General features: G+C 37.1%; 2 protein-coding genes across 2 annotated transcripts; both read right to left on the minus strand.

The window, feature by feature from the left end:
• Positions 1 to 3,607: 3,607 nt before the first annotated feature.
• LOC133290943 (uncharacterized) lies at positions 3,608 to 4,222 on the minus strand. The gene has a single exon (XM_061489106.1). The coding sequence runs from the start codon at positions 4,220 to 4,222 to the stop codon at positions 3,608 to 3,610; it is 615 nt and encodes a 204-aa protein (XP_061345090.1).
• A 6,280-nt stretch (positions 4,223 to 10,502) lies between these two features.
• LOC133290940 (pathogen-related protein-like) lies at positions 10,503 to 13,672 on the minus strand. Its single transcript, XM_061489101.1, has 4 exons — positions 13,498 to 13,672; positions 13,310 to 13,442; positions 12,123 to 12,421; positions 10,503 to 10,967 (listed from the first exon to the last, which is right to left on the minus strand). The coding sequence occupies exons 1-4, from the start codon at positions 13,630 to 13,632 to the stop codon at positions 10,827 to 10,829; spliced, it is 708 nt and encodes a 235-aa protein (XP_061345085.1). The 5' UTR covers positions 13,633 to 13,672; the 3' UTR covers positions 10,503 to 10,826.
• Between the last annotated feature and the right edge of the window lie 4,182 nt (positions 13,673 to 17,854).

The following is a 17,854-nucleotide window of genomic DNA, read 5'->3' on the forward strand; positions in this document are numbered from 1 at the left end:
AAAGGCAACTGGAGAAGGAAGAAGATTTTGGAGCTCAAGAGGAGAAAAATTGCCTAAGTGTTGAGCGCTAAAACGTCCACACTGAGCGTTTTAGCGCCCTGCTACAGGAAGAGGCCAAAACTTGCTGGTGATGAGCGCTAAAACGCCCACACAGAGCGTTTTAGCGCGCTGCTGCACTTAGAAGATGGAAAATTGCTGGTCGTGGGCGCTAAAACGGCCTGCAATAAGAGTTTTAGCGCCCTGAAGTGGAAAAAGGACTCTGGTCTCCACCGCTAAAACGTCCAAATCAAGAGTTTTAGCGTTGCAGTCAGTTAAAAGCAGTTGAGCATACGTAAAGCATGGACGCTAAAACGGTCACTTATGGACGTTGTAGCGCCCACATCAGTTTTCTGTTTTTAATTGTAACACTATAAAAGGCAAAGCCTTCACACTTAGTGAGCTCTCTGATATTTTATCTCTCTCTCTTAAACTTTAGTCCGACTTCTCTCTAAATTCTCTTAGTGTTTTAGTTTTTGTATTAGGATTTCTTTGTAATAGTTTGGAGATTGAAGACTTTCAACATGGAAATGAAGTTTGATTCTTCTTCTCTTGTCTATTCCTTAGTCATGTCTGAGTAGAGTCTTTGTAGTCTGAATGCAATAGAACTCCATGATAATATTATGTTGATTTGATTAATATGATGAAGTATTTTTCATGTGTTGATTTGAGATTTTCTGATTTAATTATTTCTATCAAGGAAGTAGTGTAGAACAGGGATGTTATATGACTTCTGTATCTGATAATCTCAACATCAGAATTCTAGTACTCAAGGGATTGATGCTAGAGTTCTGATGTAATCTTAAGACTTTAGTATTTCATGCATGTATTAAGAAAGAGATCACCAAGGGATTGGGTTTTCTGATTAATGTATCTATCAGGGTAGTAAGGGATTACATCTTGATGATAAGTAAAAGGTTGATTAACATCACATGGAAAAGAATTCATCATATGATCAGTTTTTACATGGGTTATTATGAAGGAAAGTTGTTTTCTGACTACTTGTTGTTTTATTAATTCTTGATCCATATTTATTTTGTGTCAAAATTACTTACAATCAGTTTTCTGGTGACAAATTATTCATGACTTTTACAAATTCTTATCTGATTCAAATCAGTTTTCTATGGTTTATTGGTGCTTGAACACAATTCCTCGTGGGAACGATCTTTACTCATCATTTTATTACTTGTACGACTAGTGCACTTGCTAAACGTCCAACAGGTAGCCACCTTGTGAGTGATGCCATACTTTGTAAGCAAGCTTTCAAATTGTTTATTGCAGAAGTGAGTGCCACCATCACTGATGATCGCACGAGGAACTGCAAAGCGAGTGAAAATGTTCTTCCGCTAGAAAGACACCACCACTTTTGCATCATTAGTAGGTAAAGTGGCAGCTTCTACCCACTTGGACATGTAGTCCACAACAACCAAGATGTATTGGTTAGAATATGACATAGGGAAGGGTCCCATAAAGTCAATTCCCAAAACATCAAACAGCTCCACCTCTAATATAAAGTTGAGGGGCATCTCATCTTTACGGGATATGTTTCCCGTCCTCTGGCACTTGTCACATTTCTCTAAGAACTCTCTTGCATCCTTGAAGATTGTGGGCCAATAATATCCACTTTACAACACCTTCTGTGCAGTCCTGTTGGCTCCAAAATGTCCTCCGTAGTCAGATGCATGGCAGTGCCACATAAGATCTGGCACTTCAAATTCAACAACACACCTACGAATAACACCATCAGCACATTGAAAATAAAGAAAAGGGTTATCCTAGTGATACTTCCTTGTATCATGAAGGAATTTCTTTTTCTGCTGCCAAGTAAGATCATCAGGCATTAATCCAACAGCTTTGTAGTTTGCAAAGTTCACAAACCATGGACTCATAATAACCGCATCACTTGCTCATCAGGAAAGGACTCACTAACCTATATTTTAGGTCCTTCTTGCAAGTCCTTATCTTGAATCCTAGACAAGTGATCGACAACTTTATTTTCCACTATAGCTTTGTCTCTGATTTCCAAGTCAAACTGCTAGAATAGGAGCATCCAACGCAACAAACATGGCTTTGCATCCTGCTTGGTCATCAAATACTTAAGAGCAGCATGGTCAGTAAATACGATTACTTTAGAACCTATCAAATAAGGCCTAAACTTATCTAATGCATAAACTACTGCTAACATCTCTTTTTCAGTGGTGGCATAATTGACTTGTGCCTCATTAAAAACCCTGCTAGCATAGTAAATAACATGCAATAATTTATTCTTACGCTGACCAAGTACAACACCCATTGCATATGCGCTCGCATCACACATGAGTTCAAAAGGGAGACTCCAATCCAGAGCCGTCAGAACAAGCGTTGTGGTAAGCTTTTCCTTTAGCACATTGAATGCATTGAGGCAGGCTTCATAAAAAAGGAACTCATTTTCCTTCACTAACAGTTGGCTAAGAGGCTTTGCGATCTTTGAGAAATCCTTAACGAATCTCCGATAAAAACCTGCATGGCCTAAGAAACTTCGCACACCATTAGCATTAACAGGAGGGGAAAGTTTTTCAATTAACATTAACTTAGCCTTATCAACTTCAATTCCTTTTTCAGAGATTTTATGGTCTAACACTATACCATCTCACACCATAAACTGGCACTTTTCCCAGTTTAAAACCAAATTGGTGTCCAGACATCTTTTCAAAACTTTAGCTAAATTAACTAAGCATGAATCAAAAAAAGAACCAAAAACAGAAAAATCATCCTTAAATACCTCTAAACATTTTTCTATCATATCAGAGAAAATAGAAAACATACACCTTTGAAATGTCGCAGGCGCGTTGCAGAGGCCGAATGGCATCCTTCTGTAGGCAAAAACTCCAAATGGGTATGTGAAAGCTGTCTTCTCCTAATCCTTTGGTGTTACTGGGATTTGGTTATAGCTGGAATAACCATCCAAGAAACAATAAAAGGCATGTCCGGCTAACTTTTTCAGCATCTGATCAATGAAAGAAAGGGGAAAATGATCCTTAATTTCTTGTAGCATCGTTCAGTCTTCTGTAGTTCACATACATCCTCCAACCAGTGATAGTTCTTGTGGGGATTAACTCATTCTGCTCATTTTTCACAATAGTAACTCCTCCTTTCTTTGGAACTGTCTGTACTGGACTTACCCATGCAGTGTCAGAAATTGGATAAATCATTCTAGCATCCATGAGCTTCACCACTTCTTTGCGGACTACTTCCTTCATTGTGGGGTTTAGTCTTCTCTGAGGCTGTCTCACAGGTTTAACATAGTCTTCCATCAGAATCTTGTGAGTACAGAAAAAAGGATTGATACCCTTCAAATCAGAAATAGACCAACCAATAGTTGTCTTGTGCTCCTTAGTACTTTCAACAGCTTCTTCTCTTCATCCGTAGAAAACTCCTTATTGATGATGATAGGGTATTGCTCTTCATCTCCCAAGAAGGCATACTTAAGAGTTTTAGGTAACTCTTTCAATTCTGTTTTTGGTACTATTGTAACTAAGTCATTTTCTTTCTTTTCTAGCACCTCAAAAACATCAAGTCTGAAACAATCAAGTCATTTTCTTTCTTGATCATCAATGTTCTCTTCCTTGACCACCTTTTCCAATACATCAAGTCTGAAACAATCACTTTGGTCAGATGAATTCTTCATAGCATCAAAAACATTGATAGTGATTGTCTCATCATTCATCCTCAATTCGATCTTTCGTTGTTCTACATCAATCATAGCTCGAGCTGTAGCCAAGAACGGTCTACCCAACAGAAAGGGTATTGCACTCTCCTCTTCCATGTCCAACACAAAGAAATCGGCAGGAAAAATAAACTTGTCAACTTTAACAAGGACATCCTCGATGACTCCATTAGGTCTTCTCAAGGAATGGTCAGCAAGCTGTAGAGAGACCATAGTTGGCTTCAATTCAGTAATTCCTAATGACTTACACACCGATAGTGACATCAGGTTGATGCTTGCTACAAGATCACAGAGTACCCGGCCAACATTAGTGTTGCCTATCGCAATTGGGATGTTGAAACTCCCAGGATCTCGAAACTTTTGTGGGAACTTTTTCTGTATAATGGCACTGCACTCCTCAGTAAGTGCTACTGTCTCACAATCCTGTAACATATGCTTTCTAGACAACAAATCTTTCATAAATTTAGCATAGTTAGGCATGTTTGGTAAAGCCTCAGCAAAAGGAATATTAATATGCAACTTTTTAAACATATCTAAAAACCTGGCATATTGTTGCTTCTGTGCCTATTGCTTGAGCTTCACGGGGTAAGGAGGTTTCTCAAAACGAGAATAATCAGTCATCTTCTTCGGAGTTCCAGCAGGTTGCTCCTTTTCCTCACCTTTTTGCTCTGGCTCTTCAATGCTTGCAAGAGCTTCCACTTCTTTTTCTGGTTCCTCATTGATCTTTTCCTTCACCGCCTTGGGTTTCTCTTGAGGTGTGACCATAATACTACTCCTAGTTATAATGGATTTGCAGTGCTCCTTCGGATTCACAATGGTATCACTCGAAAACTGCCCCTGAGTTCTTTCTGCTAGCTTCTTAGACAATTGGCCTATCTGATTCTCCAAGTTTCGGATGGAAGCATATTGGTTCTTATGGTAGGCTCTTGTCTCATTCATAAAAGCATCAGTAGTCTGGATATGATCATTGGTAGTCTTCGAAAGTTGCAGCATTGCTTTTTCCAATTCAGATGGCTCCTTTTGTGGAAGAGGCTGAGGTTGTATGTAATTATTGGATTTGTAATCCAAACCTTCCCCTTGAATTCTCCTTTTAAAAGTTCCTTCCTTGAGCACTATTATGATTCCTCTGGAAATTGTGTGATGGCATTGGATCGTGCCAGACTCCATTAACTTGGAACGGCTCAACTCCAATAAGTGTTGGACACTCATTGGTCTCGTTCTCCCCTTTGCAATATTCACAGTTAACTGAATTAACTTGAGTTGTAGAAACTTGCATCTTGTCTAACTTGGCATTCATACTGGCGAGCTGTTGAGAAATAACTTTTTGCTCAGCTAACGCCGCATCATTTTCCCCAATTGAAGAAGTCATTTCTTTGGTTGAACTGGTGGAATTGCCATAGATGCATTTTCATTCCTTGCCATGTAGTCAATCAGCTCTAAAGTTTGAGCTGCTGTTTTCTTTCATATGGTTCCACCAGCTGCACCATCGACAACCATTCTGGAATCTGGTGTCATCCCATTGTAGAAGATTCTGACTTTCTTCCCGTCTGGCAAATCGTATTGAGGGCATTTTCCGATCAGTTCTTGGAATGTGGTCCAGGCTGCACACAGAGTCTCTCCGATTGTTGAGTGAAGTTGGTAATTTCATTTACCAACTTGTTGTACTTTTCCATGGAAAAGTGCTCAGCAAAGAATTTGGCCGCCAACTCATCCCATGTTCTGATACTGTTGGGGGCTTGTCGATCCAACCATCTGAGAGTTTTCTCGGTCATAGCAAAAGGAAACAACCATAGTCTGATTGCCTTATCTGATACCCCATGATGCTTGGTTGTATCACAGATTCTTAGAAATCTGTCTATGAAATCATGGGAATCTTCATAATCTTCCCCGCCAAAAGGATTTTACTCCACCAATCCTATTAGTGACAGATGAATGTCATAATTGTTGGCATCGATTCGTGGTCAGACGATGCTAGAGTTCGGCCTTGTGAAGAGAGGAGCAAGGATTGACTCCATCAATTCACCTTCCGATGGTGGATTTGGAGCTGCCATCTCTGGTTCTGTGTTTGGCTTTGAATTCGAGGGCTCTTCTTGTTTTCTTTGCTTGGCTAGCTTCCGGTTCTTCTTTTCAGTCTTCTCGATTTCTGGATCAAACTGCAAAGTTTATCGGTCTACTTTACCTCGCATAAACTAAAGCAAACATATTAGTAACAAAACAAAATCCAATCAAGAAAATCAAAAATTATTGATAAATTTTGGCGTATTCAATCCCCGGCAATGACGCCAAAAACTTGTTGCAAAATTGGCAAGTGTACTGTTCGTTTCAAGTAATAAGTGATAAGTAGAGTGTCGTCTCCACGAAGATTGAGGCACCAAATTTATTATAACTATTTGTTTCTTGTCGGATTGATAAAATTGGTTTAAAGAACAATTGTTGTTTGTGAAAAACAAGAACAAATTAAGAAAGTAAAAATAGTTTCCAAGATTCTTTTTAAACTCAAGAACAAAAGATTAATGATTGAGAAAATATTTAAGAAAATAATGCAGTAAAGAGAAACAAACACCTTTATGTTCCCCGCCTTGTAACCTGAATTAACGTTTACATTTAACTTTGCAATTGATCAAACGATTCACTATCTTTTATTTAATTGGTTAATCCCTAATTCCTTAATGACTTTAACCTTATTAACTCTATTAGAATCATAATCCCTTAGAAATCTCTTTTCAAGTCAAGCCTTAGAATCAGTGAATCTTTAACGTTTGTGGTTCATGTAGCCTATCCCTAGTGCATATATGAACAATTATCTTACCTTTTGTTAGGAATTAGAATCCCAATATCCCTATTGGAAACCCTAACCCTCGCAATCCTAATAGATTGATCGGTTCTAGAAGAATTATAAGATGTAGAACAAGACAAAATAATCTCAATTGGAATAATTAAATATAATTTTAAACAAACTACAAGGGGTTCACATTAAGGGTTGTGACCCTTACCACAATAAATGAAGACTAGCAAGATATAATCATTCTGACAAATTAAAGAAGGAAAAAGAATTCATAAAAGAATAAACAAAAAGACAGAGAAGATGAAGAAGAAATCTTGAATCTTCAACTTCTCTGAGTGTTAATGTTCAACCTTCAATCTTTAGAGCTTCCTCTTAATTTTTGTGTTTTGTAATTTCTTTTGCTAAAAGGATCCCTCTTTTAGGGCTTCTGCTTCCTTTTTATATCCAACAGTCCCCATCAGGTCATAATCTTCTGAGAGATTTGATTTAATTTCTGTTTTTAGCAAAATCCACAAAATCAGGAAATGCACTCGCGACGCCCGCGCGATAAGCGTTAATTCCGCGCGATCAGTGCGGGCAATCAGTGAAGAACATCTGCAATTGGCGCGATCAGCGTGGTATCCACGCTAGCTGCGTGAAAAGACAGTGAGTTTGGCCATTTATCCTCCTTCTTGGCGCGATCAGTGTAAGAACCTGCACCGTTATATTAGGAATTTAATTAATTTAATTATGAGTTGTGAGATAAATTCCATAATTGATCTTGAATAATTACGAGAGGGCTTAAATAATTATAGTAAGTGATTAATAATGTTGAAAGTCGCTCTTCTTACGAAAAGTGCAGATACCGGTTCTGCTTCACGGTATAAGAGCGTACCGATGAAGTATCCTGAAAAATTATAATAAGTTTGTGAATATTCCTAGAATAATATATAGGACTTGTATAGCAAGTTTGAAGTCAAAATAATGAGAACTGATGTCAGGACTAATACCGGCCATGTAAAAATGCGTACCGGCGAAGTGCTGCAAAAATTATAATAAAAATATGACAAATCCTAGAAAAATGGCTAGGTTCAGAATCTTAAGTTTGAGATTAAAATGATAAGCGGAGCTATTAGTGCTAATCAGTGAGATTAAACATAATACGCATATAAATAGGTGTGCACAGATTTCTAGGTCAAAAAAATACACTACCTACGTTCCTCCATTTCTGATATTGAGCTCTCCACCTTGCCACCTTCATTTTTCTTCAAGAGAAAGCCCAAGTAATCAACTTTCTTCACATTTCCTTCATTAAAACACTATGGCTTGGTGTGGGTTAGCTTTGTGAGGGAGAAGAATGCCTTTTTTTGAGTTGTCCAGCCTCTGAGTTGAGAGTGTGAGGGCTGACTCCACTGTATTGGGAGGTGTGAGCCATTTTCTTGGCATTTGATGATCCAAGAAGCTATCTTTGGAGAGAAAGGATCAATCTTGTGGGTGCATTTCCGTGGCCTTGTGTAGTCTGACCTTTGGAGTTGCATAGAGAGCTCCAAGAGCACCCATTGTTTCTGTTTTGAGCCTTTGGGGTATGTTACTCACCTTTGATCAAGAGTTTCTTTGTTAAAGATCAAGTCTTGGCATGAAAAATGATAGGATTAAGTAGCTAACATAATCACTGGTCTAAATGGGCTTAAAGATGCATGTCTTAACGTGTATAAGTGTTAAAAACTGAGTCTTGAATCGATATCTTCGCGAAAATGCAGAACTGCATTGTGTCACGAAATATCTGGATATGATATCCGGATATGGGGTTGGAGATATCCGCATATGGCCCCGTGAAATATCCGGATATTCTGGGAATTTCGAGTTGGGTACTGTTCTGTTCATACATAATGGTATATTGGGTTTATGGACCCATGATTGGTTAATGTGAACCTCTGTAATAATTGAACTAAGTCAGAATCACTTAGATTAAGGACTTATGGTTTTGGGAGAAGCCTAAAGAGCACTAAATGAAAAAGGAAATGTTGTCATAACGAAATGAACCTTTAGAGTATGAATATTGATAATGTTTCTGTTATAAACAGACCGTGAGTGTTCTGTTTGTGGACCTTGGGCTAGTGTGGACTTTGGCTTAGATTGTTAGCTTGCGAGGTAAGCTTTCGTGTCCTCGGTTTTGCCCATTATTGGTTCCACCATACCTCATGGAGGGATGGTTTATATGCATAATGTGTTTTCATGAAATGATGATTGTTGAAATGCTATTGAGCTGTTAAGTGCAAGTGCCTTATGATATGTATGTGGTATTCCACCTAGACGGTAAGCCTGAGTATGTAGCGCCATACAAGATGGTGATTCTGTGGGTGAGGTACAAGCGGTGTTCCTTGTACTGTAGGTTGTAGACATATGTAATTTCTACATGTTTATTCTCTGGCCAGTAGAATTATTACACACATGACATGGACATATGCTGCATTGCACAAATTTTGGAAATTATACTGTTTTAGAACTTATATTGTACATGTATGTGAGCTTGGGATGGAGAGATCCTTGAGTACCCCTTGTCTTACTGAGATTTCTTTTTAGAGATCTCACACCGTGTTGGGGCACATTCTCACCCCTTGCCTGCTTTGTGATTATGCTTTATTTTCATTTTCATGTTATTTGAGTTGAGGCTTGGTTTGGCTTTATTGCCTTATTTGGTAAGTATGGGGGTTGTCCATGCCACATTGTTTTGACTATGTTTATTTAGACTTGAGTTGTATAATGTATCAGGATATTGTCTGGACTACGTGTTGTAGTTCTGTGATCAGATACACATCTATATATGAGGTTATTAAGTTAGTTCTTTATTGCAATTTACATACAACCAATATTTTGAAAAAAGATTAAGTAATCAACTTGGTTAGTAATAATGACGTCATAATTGAAAAGAAAAAGTTAGCTTCCGCATTTAATTAGCTGCGCCACTACTATTTGTATGATAATACACCAGGTGCACACAGGGTGTTACAATTAGCGTGGTGAGGCAGTGATCATGGCGCGATCCGCGCCATTCTCAAGCTGTTCGCGCGAGATGATTGTCTGCAACAGTGGCTTTTTGCATACTTTTCTCCTATAAAAACATAGAATCAAAGTGAGAGTATGCTTGAAGGTGGATTATTAATAATTCCTTAAAAATAATAACTTTTATCACTGAATAACTGTAAAATCCTTATTCTTTTTACTCTTAAATATCTATATCCTGAAGGCATATCAATACGCACAGGTCGGGTTTTGGCAAAGGGCTGATATTTCTCAAACTTGTTAAGGGTGATGATGAAGCATCATCATCAACTGCTATGCGCAGCTTATAGGGTGACTTGCTGTGGTGTTAGTTCTTGATTTGCATATAGAAGGTGATGAGACTTCATTTTCAAACCTTGTAGTGTGCCTCTTGTACAATACCATATGGTTTTTGTTCATTAGAGTTAGAGCATTTGTTTCTTCAGGACCCAATTTCAATTATTGTTCATTTCCAAACCTTGAAGTGTGCCTCCTGCGTAATTGCCACCCATGCATTTCTTTTAGAAACCATCATGCTTCTATTCCTGATTCTTTTAATTTTAATTAATTTTGGTGCATTTCTTTTGAGGCACTGGTAGCTTTCTTCTGCAACTACTCTTGTTAGTTCTTTACAAACGGGTTTATTTTATTGCTTTGAAAATTTATACTTTCTCTAGAATTGCTTTTTTCAAAAGCACTTCAAAAGAATCATTATTAGTGGAACCCAAAAAAAAAAAAATACTATGGTAGGTTGTGTTTATATTTTCTGCTTTTGAGGAAAAGTTTCTAATACTTTTTAGGATTTTATAAGAGTTATGTCGTAGGAAAAATGATTTTTCGTTTTGCGTGCCGTAATTTTTATTTTTTTTTCTTCTTCAAAAAATGTGAGTTCCACAAAATATTGTGCATGTAAAAAAATTTATTGTGTCATGTTAAATGACAAATGCAAATCCCTACTTTTTATTCAATAACGGACAAAACATTAAAATTTGCTGCTACATAAAAGCAAACATGTTGCTGACAGGTCAAACATCATCGTTTTGCTAGAAAATTCAAATTGCAGCAGCATAGCCAAACCGGCACTTATTATACCATATAATGTAAAAATGCTTCCCAAATAAAAATAAAGCAAGAATCTGGACCACACTGGACTTTTATTTTATTTTATTATATAATAGTAGTATTTTTTTTTTCTTTTAATTTCGGTTCTACCCATGCATGGTTTCAAACATACGAAGCTAGATTAAAGGATATTTTTCAGTTAAATCTTTATTGTGATTATTTGGAGAAAGGACATCCTTGAGAAGTTGCTGAAGTTTTGGTGTTATCTTCTGTGTGCTTCCCAGAGAGAAGGTCTCCCAGTAATTCTGCAGGGTCGTAATAAATCTCCACCTCTTCCACTTTCAAATTGTTGTCAACCTGTCAGAGAAATCAATGTTCATAATTGTGACAAAGCCTCAAATAAAATTCATTTTATAATCTATCAGTAGCAGTAAAATCTCATTAATATTTAGCACATGGTCAAATCTCATTAATCTCATTAATTGTTTTAATATATGTTTTATGGTAGATTTGGATCCCTTCTTTTTCTTTATTATTATAAATAGTTCTGTTATTTATGCATTTGATATTGCACATTTCCTAGACACAATGTTAAAGATATTTATACTATTGAGGTGTTAGTGAGCTACAAATCTATTTTCAGTTTGATAAGCAATCAATGCACACACATATATATACATTGATGTTGAGTAAATTAATATGTATTATACATATTGACCAATAATTTACTCAAGATCAATGCATATATATATATATATATATATATATATATATATATATATATATATATATATATATATATATATATATATTATTTGTATAAAGCAATCAATACATATTGACCAATAATTTACTCAACATTAATAGGCATATATAATAAGTGTGAAATCTTTGTGTAGAAGCAACACATCCTTTTAAAAAAAAGAAGAGAATGACCTCTTCTCTTAGTGATACGCAATGAAAAGTACAAAAAGTAATAGTTTTCCCTGCCTATTTTATTTTCAAATTTGATTTCATCCACATGAGGGTGGATTCTTCTATTCTCATTTTTTTTTATACCAACCATAATTATTTCTCTGAGGCTAGTCGACTCCGATATTCCTATAAGCTTAATTCAACTTTTTTAGCCGAATCGAATCTAAATTCTTTTTCCACCTGCTTAGCTTATGTTGCCAACTGAACTATAACCGTTGGATTCTCATGTTATTTAATATGATTATGTCATGTGAGAGAATCCTAAATATTCAAACTAATGCCGGTTGATCTTGTCGTTCTCTATCCCAACAATTTTTTTTCGCTCATCTCACATCACCATTGGTGATTTGTTTATGAATAGTTACAATTTATATGTGATATACATATTATCCGTCGCTTCATCAATTATTCGACTAGTCCGATTTGAGTCGGGTAGGATCACGTGAGTGACAAAGCTTTCCTTAACAAGTTTTTAACTCAAGATTATGAAAGACATAATACAGTCAAAGTAGAAACTGATTCAATGCATATATATACCTTGAGAGTTCCCAAGCCATAGAATTCAACCATCTTCCCGGTAGGAGCATGTCCCTTAAAAGGACCCTCAAAGATGCCCCAGTGCCTAAACTTGAAGGCAATTTCAGGGGGTCCAGTAAAAACTTTGATCACTTCCCATGCAAATCCGCGAGGAAAAGCTGATCTGAAGGCATCATGAGATGATTCAAAAGTCTCTTCATCAGCTTTGTAATACTTGAATTCATCTGGAAGGGAGCTTTTCAACAAAGCATTATAACTTCCCAAGCTTAGAGTTTCCTCTCCAGATAATCCCTCCCTCCCTGCATATGTTACATGTTAAAATATTTGATTATATTGAACATCTATATTCAATACAAATATTCCAAAAAAGTCTTCAACAAATGGAAAAAGAAAAAGAAATTTGATTCAATTATTATCTGTTAGCTAATTCACCTCAAAAAACAAATATTTTTTTGCCTAAAATGTTCTAAGATTTGTGTTCTCCGAGGATAAAAAACCCATGTCCAATTGAAGGTTGTCAGCTACACTCAACACTTGATCATAACTTTCTATCGGTATATTTATTACACAGGTCTAATCTGGTTTAACGTGTTGAACCAATCATTTAGTGATTAAATCAATAACCCATTAATTCAATGTCCTAACAAAGTCAATGACCTATCCGAATTTAATAACATTGTGTAACAGTGAAAAATAATATTAATGTAATATGAAGATTTTGTCCTCTAATAAAAGTGAAAAATAAGTTGTATAAGAGTTCCAGCGCACCACCAAACACATGGAATAACTGATATGAAATTGTTTCAGCTTAATCGGTGGTCTTGAATTCAAATCCTTCAGAAGCAATTGTGTTAAAAACTTGATAAAATTTTTTTTGCCGCATATATGATCCTACTTAACTCGAATCGGACTAGTCGAGTAATCGATTAAATAATAGATAATTTATATATAAACAAAAAGCGCAGCTCACGAGTCTAGAACATATCTCTTTTTGGAACAGGCAAAATCTGAAGAGATTAATACTTGGGAAAACTTTATCCATCACCTCCTTAGTAGTCAATCAAATATTCGGAAAAAATAGAGAATAGCGATAACATACTAAATCATAACATCTACCAAACCCGAAATTTATGAGGGGAAAAGAAGGAGTGGAAACAAAATTTGAAACATGTTTAAGCACTGCTTACCATTAACAAAGATCTTAAACTTTTCAGGATTTATGGTCTTGAAGTCCTGCATACGGGTCTTGTGGGAGAGCTCCATCTCCCATGATTTTATGGCGTTTTGCACTGTCTCCTCTAATGATCCTTCTGGCCATTCCTGCAAATATACAAATTTTCAGTGACCCTACAATCTATACAAATTTTAAGCACACCTTGGTTCGGCCTTCTTCAAAGAGCTTGTTGACATCATCATAGGTGGGTGGTCCACCATGTCTCCACTGGGTTGTATCTGCCTCATCATGTAAGAAAGATCTGTATTTGTCAGATGGTATTTCTTGGGTAGCCATCTCAATTTGTGGGGGAGCTTAGGCACAAAATGGGAAGTATAAGAAGACGGTTATCATGCTGTACAACATAAGGAGTTTATATAAACACCGACCTCATGTCCTTATCTTGGAAACATAATAAGATAAGGTTTTTCTTCTATTTCTTTCTGGGTGGTTTAATGTTTATTTTTTAAGAGATAATTTTATCGTCTATACATATATAAAAGTGTGTGGAATGTGAGAAGAGAAAATGAGAAAACATGGACTCTATATTTTTATGTATTTGTAAGAGATAAATTTATTTCCTATAACATGAATAAACTCTTTCTTAAATAAGGATATTATTTCTCGTATTGAATGAGACAACACATAAAAAATAGGTGAGATCTATTAAGGAGAAGCAAGAGAAATGAAATAAGTGGATCCCACTCCTTTTTTAGTTCACCAAATCCATCATTCTTCTTCGTTTCTTCTTTGATTTTTTTATTGGATTGTAGTAAGGTTGTTCTACATCTGTTTTGGTTCGATTTGTTGTTGCAATTCATATTTGTGGAGTGGAGTGATCCTATTAGTGTATATAGCACTACTGGAAAAGTCACGAATAGCGAGGAAAATTTGCGAGGGAAAAATTCCCTTTCAAACTGCGACGGAATTTGCAAGGGAAAAACAATTGCGAGGGAAAACAGACAAGATTTTCGTTACTACATTGCCGTCGCAGAATCCCTTGCAGTTCGGTCGCAATTTCGTCGCAATTTGCAAGGGAAATTGAATCCCTCGCAACAATCATAAGTCTGTGACGGAAACAGCGAGGGAAAAAATTGGCGACGGAAGTTCCCTCGCAAAATTTAGGATCTGAAAATTGCAACTGAAATTTTACAATTTCCCTCACAAATTCCCTTGCAAATTGCGAGAGAATATATTCCCTCGCATATGGCGAGGGATTATATTCCCTCGCAATTTGCGAGGGAATTTGTGAAATATATTTACTCACAAAATTCAAAAATAATATATAAATCAAATTTAAAAGGGATAAGGGTATAAATTAGTCGCTGTATCATGCGTATGAGAAAAAATCATTAAATACGTCGTCGCATCCTTTATGGTAGACATTGAGTGCATGTAGTGATAGTAGTGCCTATGTGAGCTAGTCATAGGAAATATAAGACTCTGTTGATATTTAAGGTGTTTGTAAAAATTGTTCAATAATGAGAAGCAGAGAAAAATGTCTGAAAGATTCTTGTTCCAACCACCCTCGTCGTCATCACTGTACAAATTAAATGAAAAGTGACACATGCTTCCGATGCCACCAAAAAAGGCATTGTTCTTTGTAGTTGGGCTTTAACCACTTAATTAAAAGTCAACTCCAGCCAAATAAAGAAAGCTAGGGTTCCTAATTCAAGATGTTCAGCAGCCTTTTGAACGTGCATGAATAGCGTTTTGAAGACAAGGGAATATGAAAATCAGTCACTATAAGAGAAAATAGAGAGAGAGAGCCATTTCAGAAACTTCACAGAAGAATTGAAGAAGGAGTAATCTTTGATCATTCTACGATATATCTTTCATCTACCGTTCGGTCCAGCTGAGATTCTGTTAGTAGCATCACCAGAAATTCGAAACGAACACTACTATGTGTGTACGATTCTACTGCAGGCAACAATCTGGAGAGAATGTTTTTTTTTTCTTAAGTTCACTATTGGATCGTGCTGAAATACTTTAAGCAAGAGTTACACTCATTATACTTCATATCTAACGGTCAGTTTGTCGATTGGAGCTCTCTCTCTCTCTCTCACACACACACACACACCCACATATATAACTTTGAATGTGTGTGAGTAGCATTTTACTGACAATAATACAAGCGAAATCAATCACAATAAGAGAAAAGAGAGAAAAAACCTTCAGAAAATAAGCCAATTTAAGAACAAGAATGAACAGTCCTTTATCATTTTTCGATATGTCCTCATCTACCGTCCGATCGAGCTGAAATTTTGTTGGCATATTCCTGACTCATCATTATTCATATCCAACGGTGGCATTTCTGGTTGGAGGCATGTAGCATCACGAGAAATTCCAAACCGAAGTGATTGATGAGGCGAATCCTTCGTTTGCAGCGGAGCCACGTAATGTGCGTATTGGTTTATGTTCGGATGAGTTTGCTCCTTTCAATCAGACGGGTAGGAATTATTCTTGTTGGCCCGTTATTGTGACGCCATATAATCTCCCACCTTGGATGTGCATGAGAAGAGAGTTCTTGTTTTTAACACCATTAATTCCTGGACCTTCCAATCCAAAAAAGAAGATAGATGTATACCTCAGGCCTCTGATAGACGAGTTGAACATGTTATGGAGTGCAGGGGTTCTGACATATGATGTATCGTTGAGGCAGAATTTCACCATGCGGGCTGCCTTGATGTGGACAATAAATGATTTTCCAGCATATGGGATGTTGAACGGATGGCAGACATCGGGGAAGCTTGCATGTCCGGTATGTTTGGAACAAAATAAGGGTTTTAGCTTGCAACACAGTCACAAGGTGTGTTGGTTTGACATTCATCGACGATTCCTGCCACTCGATCACCCGTATAGGGGAAATAAAAAAGACTTCAGGAGAGGTGTTGTCGAAAGGGCAGACGCACCTCGTCGGTTAAGTGGCCAAGAAATATAGGAGAGGGTGAAGAACATTCCAAGTGTTGAAGAGAAGCCTGCTTCCGACGATCCTGAGGGAATGGCGATGATCACCATTGGAACAAACGTAGCATCTTTTGGGATCTACCATATTGGAAAGATCAATTGTTAAGACACAACCTTGATGTTATGCATATAGAGTGGAATGTGTTTTGCAATATTTTATATACTGTGATGGACACCAAGGGAAAGACGAAGGACACTCTAAATGCAAGACTGGACGTAAAGGCGATTTGCAGAAGACCTGGTTTAAATTTGGTTGAAACTCCAACCGGGCGGACTTTGAAACCTCAAGCGCCGTACACACTGAATAAAGTCCAGAATTTAGAAATGTTGCGCTGGGTTAAGGACCTTAAATTCCCAGATGGTTATGCATCCAAGTTGTCGAGGTGTGTTGACATGAACGGGGCAAAGTTATTCGGTATGAAGAGTCATGATTGTCATGTTTTCTTTCAGAGATTGTTGCCATGGGCTTTCAAAGCATTACCGAAGAAAGTGTGGGGTGTATTGACCAAACTTTCAATGTTCTTTAGAGAAATTTGTTCTTCTCAACTTAATGCTGAAAGGTTACGACATCTGGAGTCGAGCGTGCCAACACTACTATGCAAATTAGAGATGGTGTTTCCTCCTACATTTTTTGACTCAATGGAACATTTGCCTGTTCACTTGGCCTATGAAGCAAGGGTTGGAGGTCCACAACAATATAGATGGATGTATCCATTTGAGAGGTTAGTTTTTTATCCAAACATTAATTGCGTCACACGATGCTACAAATTATAAGAACCCTAATATCTATTCATAGGTTTGTACGCACACTGAAGATGAAGGTCAGTAACTCGAGGCATGTTGAAGGATCTATCGCCGAAGCGTATCTCGTTGAAGAGACTGGTAAATTTTCATCGTACTATTATCCTCCTGAATTTATATCAAATTGGAGAGGAGTCCCTCGAAATGATGATGGCGGTGATACGAGTGGTCAGATATCACTATTTAATTATCTAGGCCGATTCGTGGGAAGGCAAAGGGCATCAATTCTAGAGGGACGGGATAAGAACGTTGCAGAGTGGTACATTCTAAACAACTCACCAGAGGCCGCTCCGTACATAGAGTAAGATTTCATTTTTGAACTTAGAGATGATGTTTCCATTACGCGACTATATTTGGTTTATGGGTAGTTATCCTTATGAGTTTTATAATATTTTTTTCCTTACAGAAACTTTTCCAAATTGACACGTTCGAATAATCCTTTATGGTCAGATTCCGAAGTTGATCAACATGTTACGTCTGAATTTCCTCAATGGTTTGAGGAGTACTTCATACAAAACCAATCGGTTGTCCATGATGTTGCATATATTTTATCAAGTGGTGCTGCAAGATTTGTCACCCGATTCAGAAAATATATAGTCAACGGATATAGATTTGCAACTGTAGAAGCGAATCAAAATATGTCATGTTGTAATTATGGTGTATGTTGTCGAGGTGGGCAAGTCGACGGTGCTAAGGGCGATTACTACGGGAAGTTAGTTGATATCATTCTTTTGGATTACAAGTTGGGCAA

Source organism: Gastrolobium bilobum, unplaced genomic scaffold (assembly GCF_033153095.1).
Source record: "Gastrolobium bilobum isolate Gb01-03AN ecotype WA unplaced genomic scaffold, APGP_CSIRO_Gbil_v1 utg10155, whole genome shotgun sequence".
NCBI lineage: Eukaryota > Viridiplantae > Streptophyta > Magnoliopsida > Fabales > Fabaceae > Gastrolobium > Gastrolobium bilobum.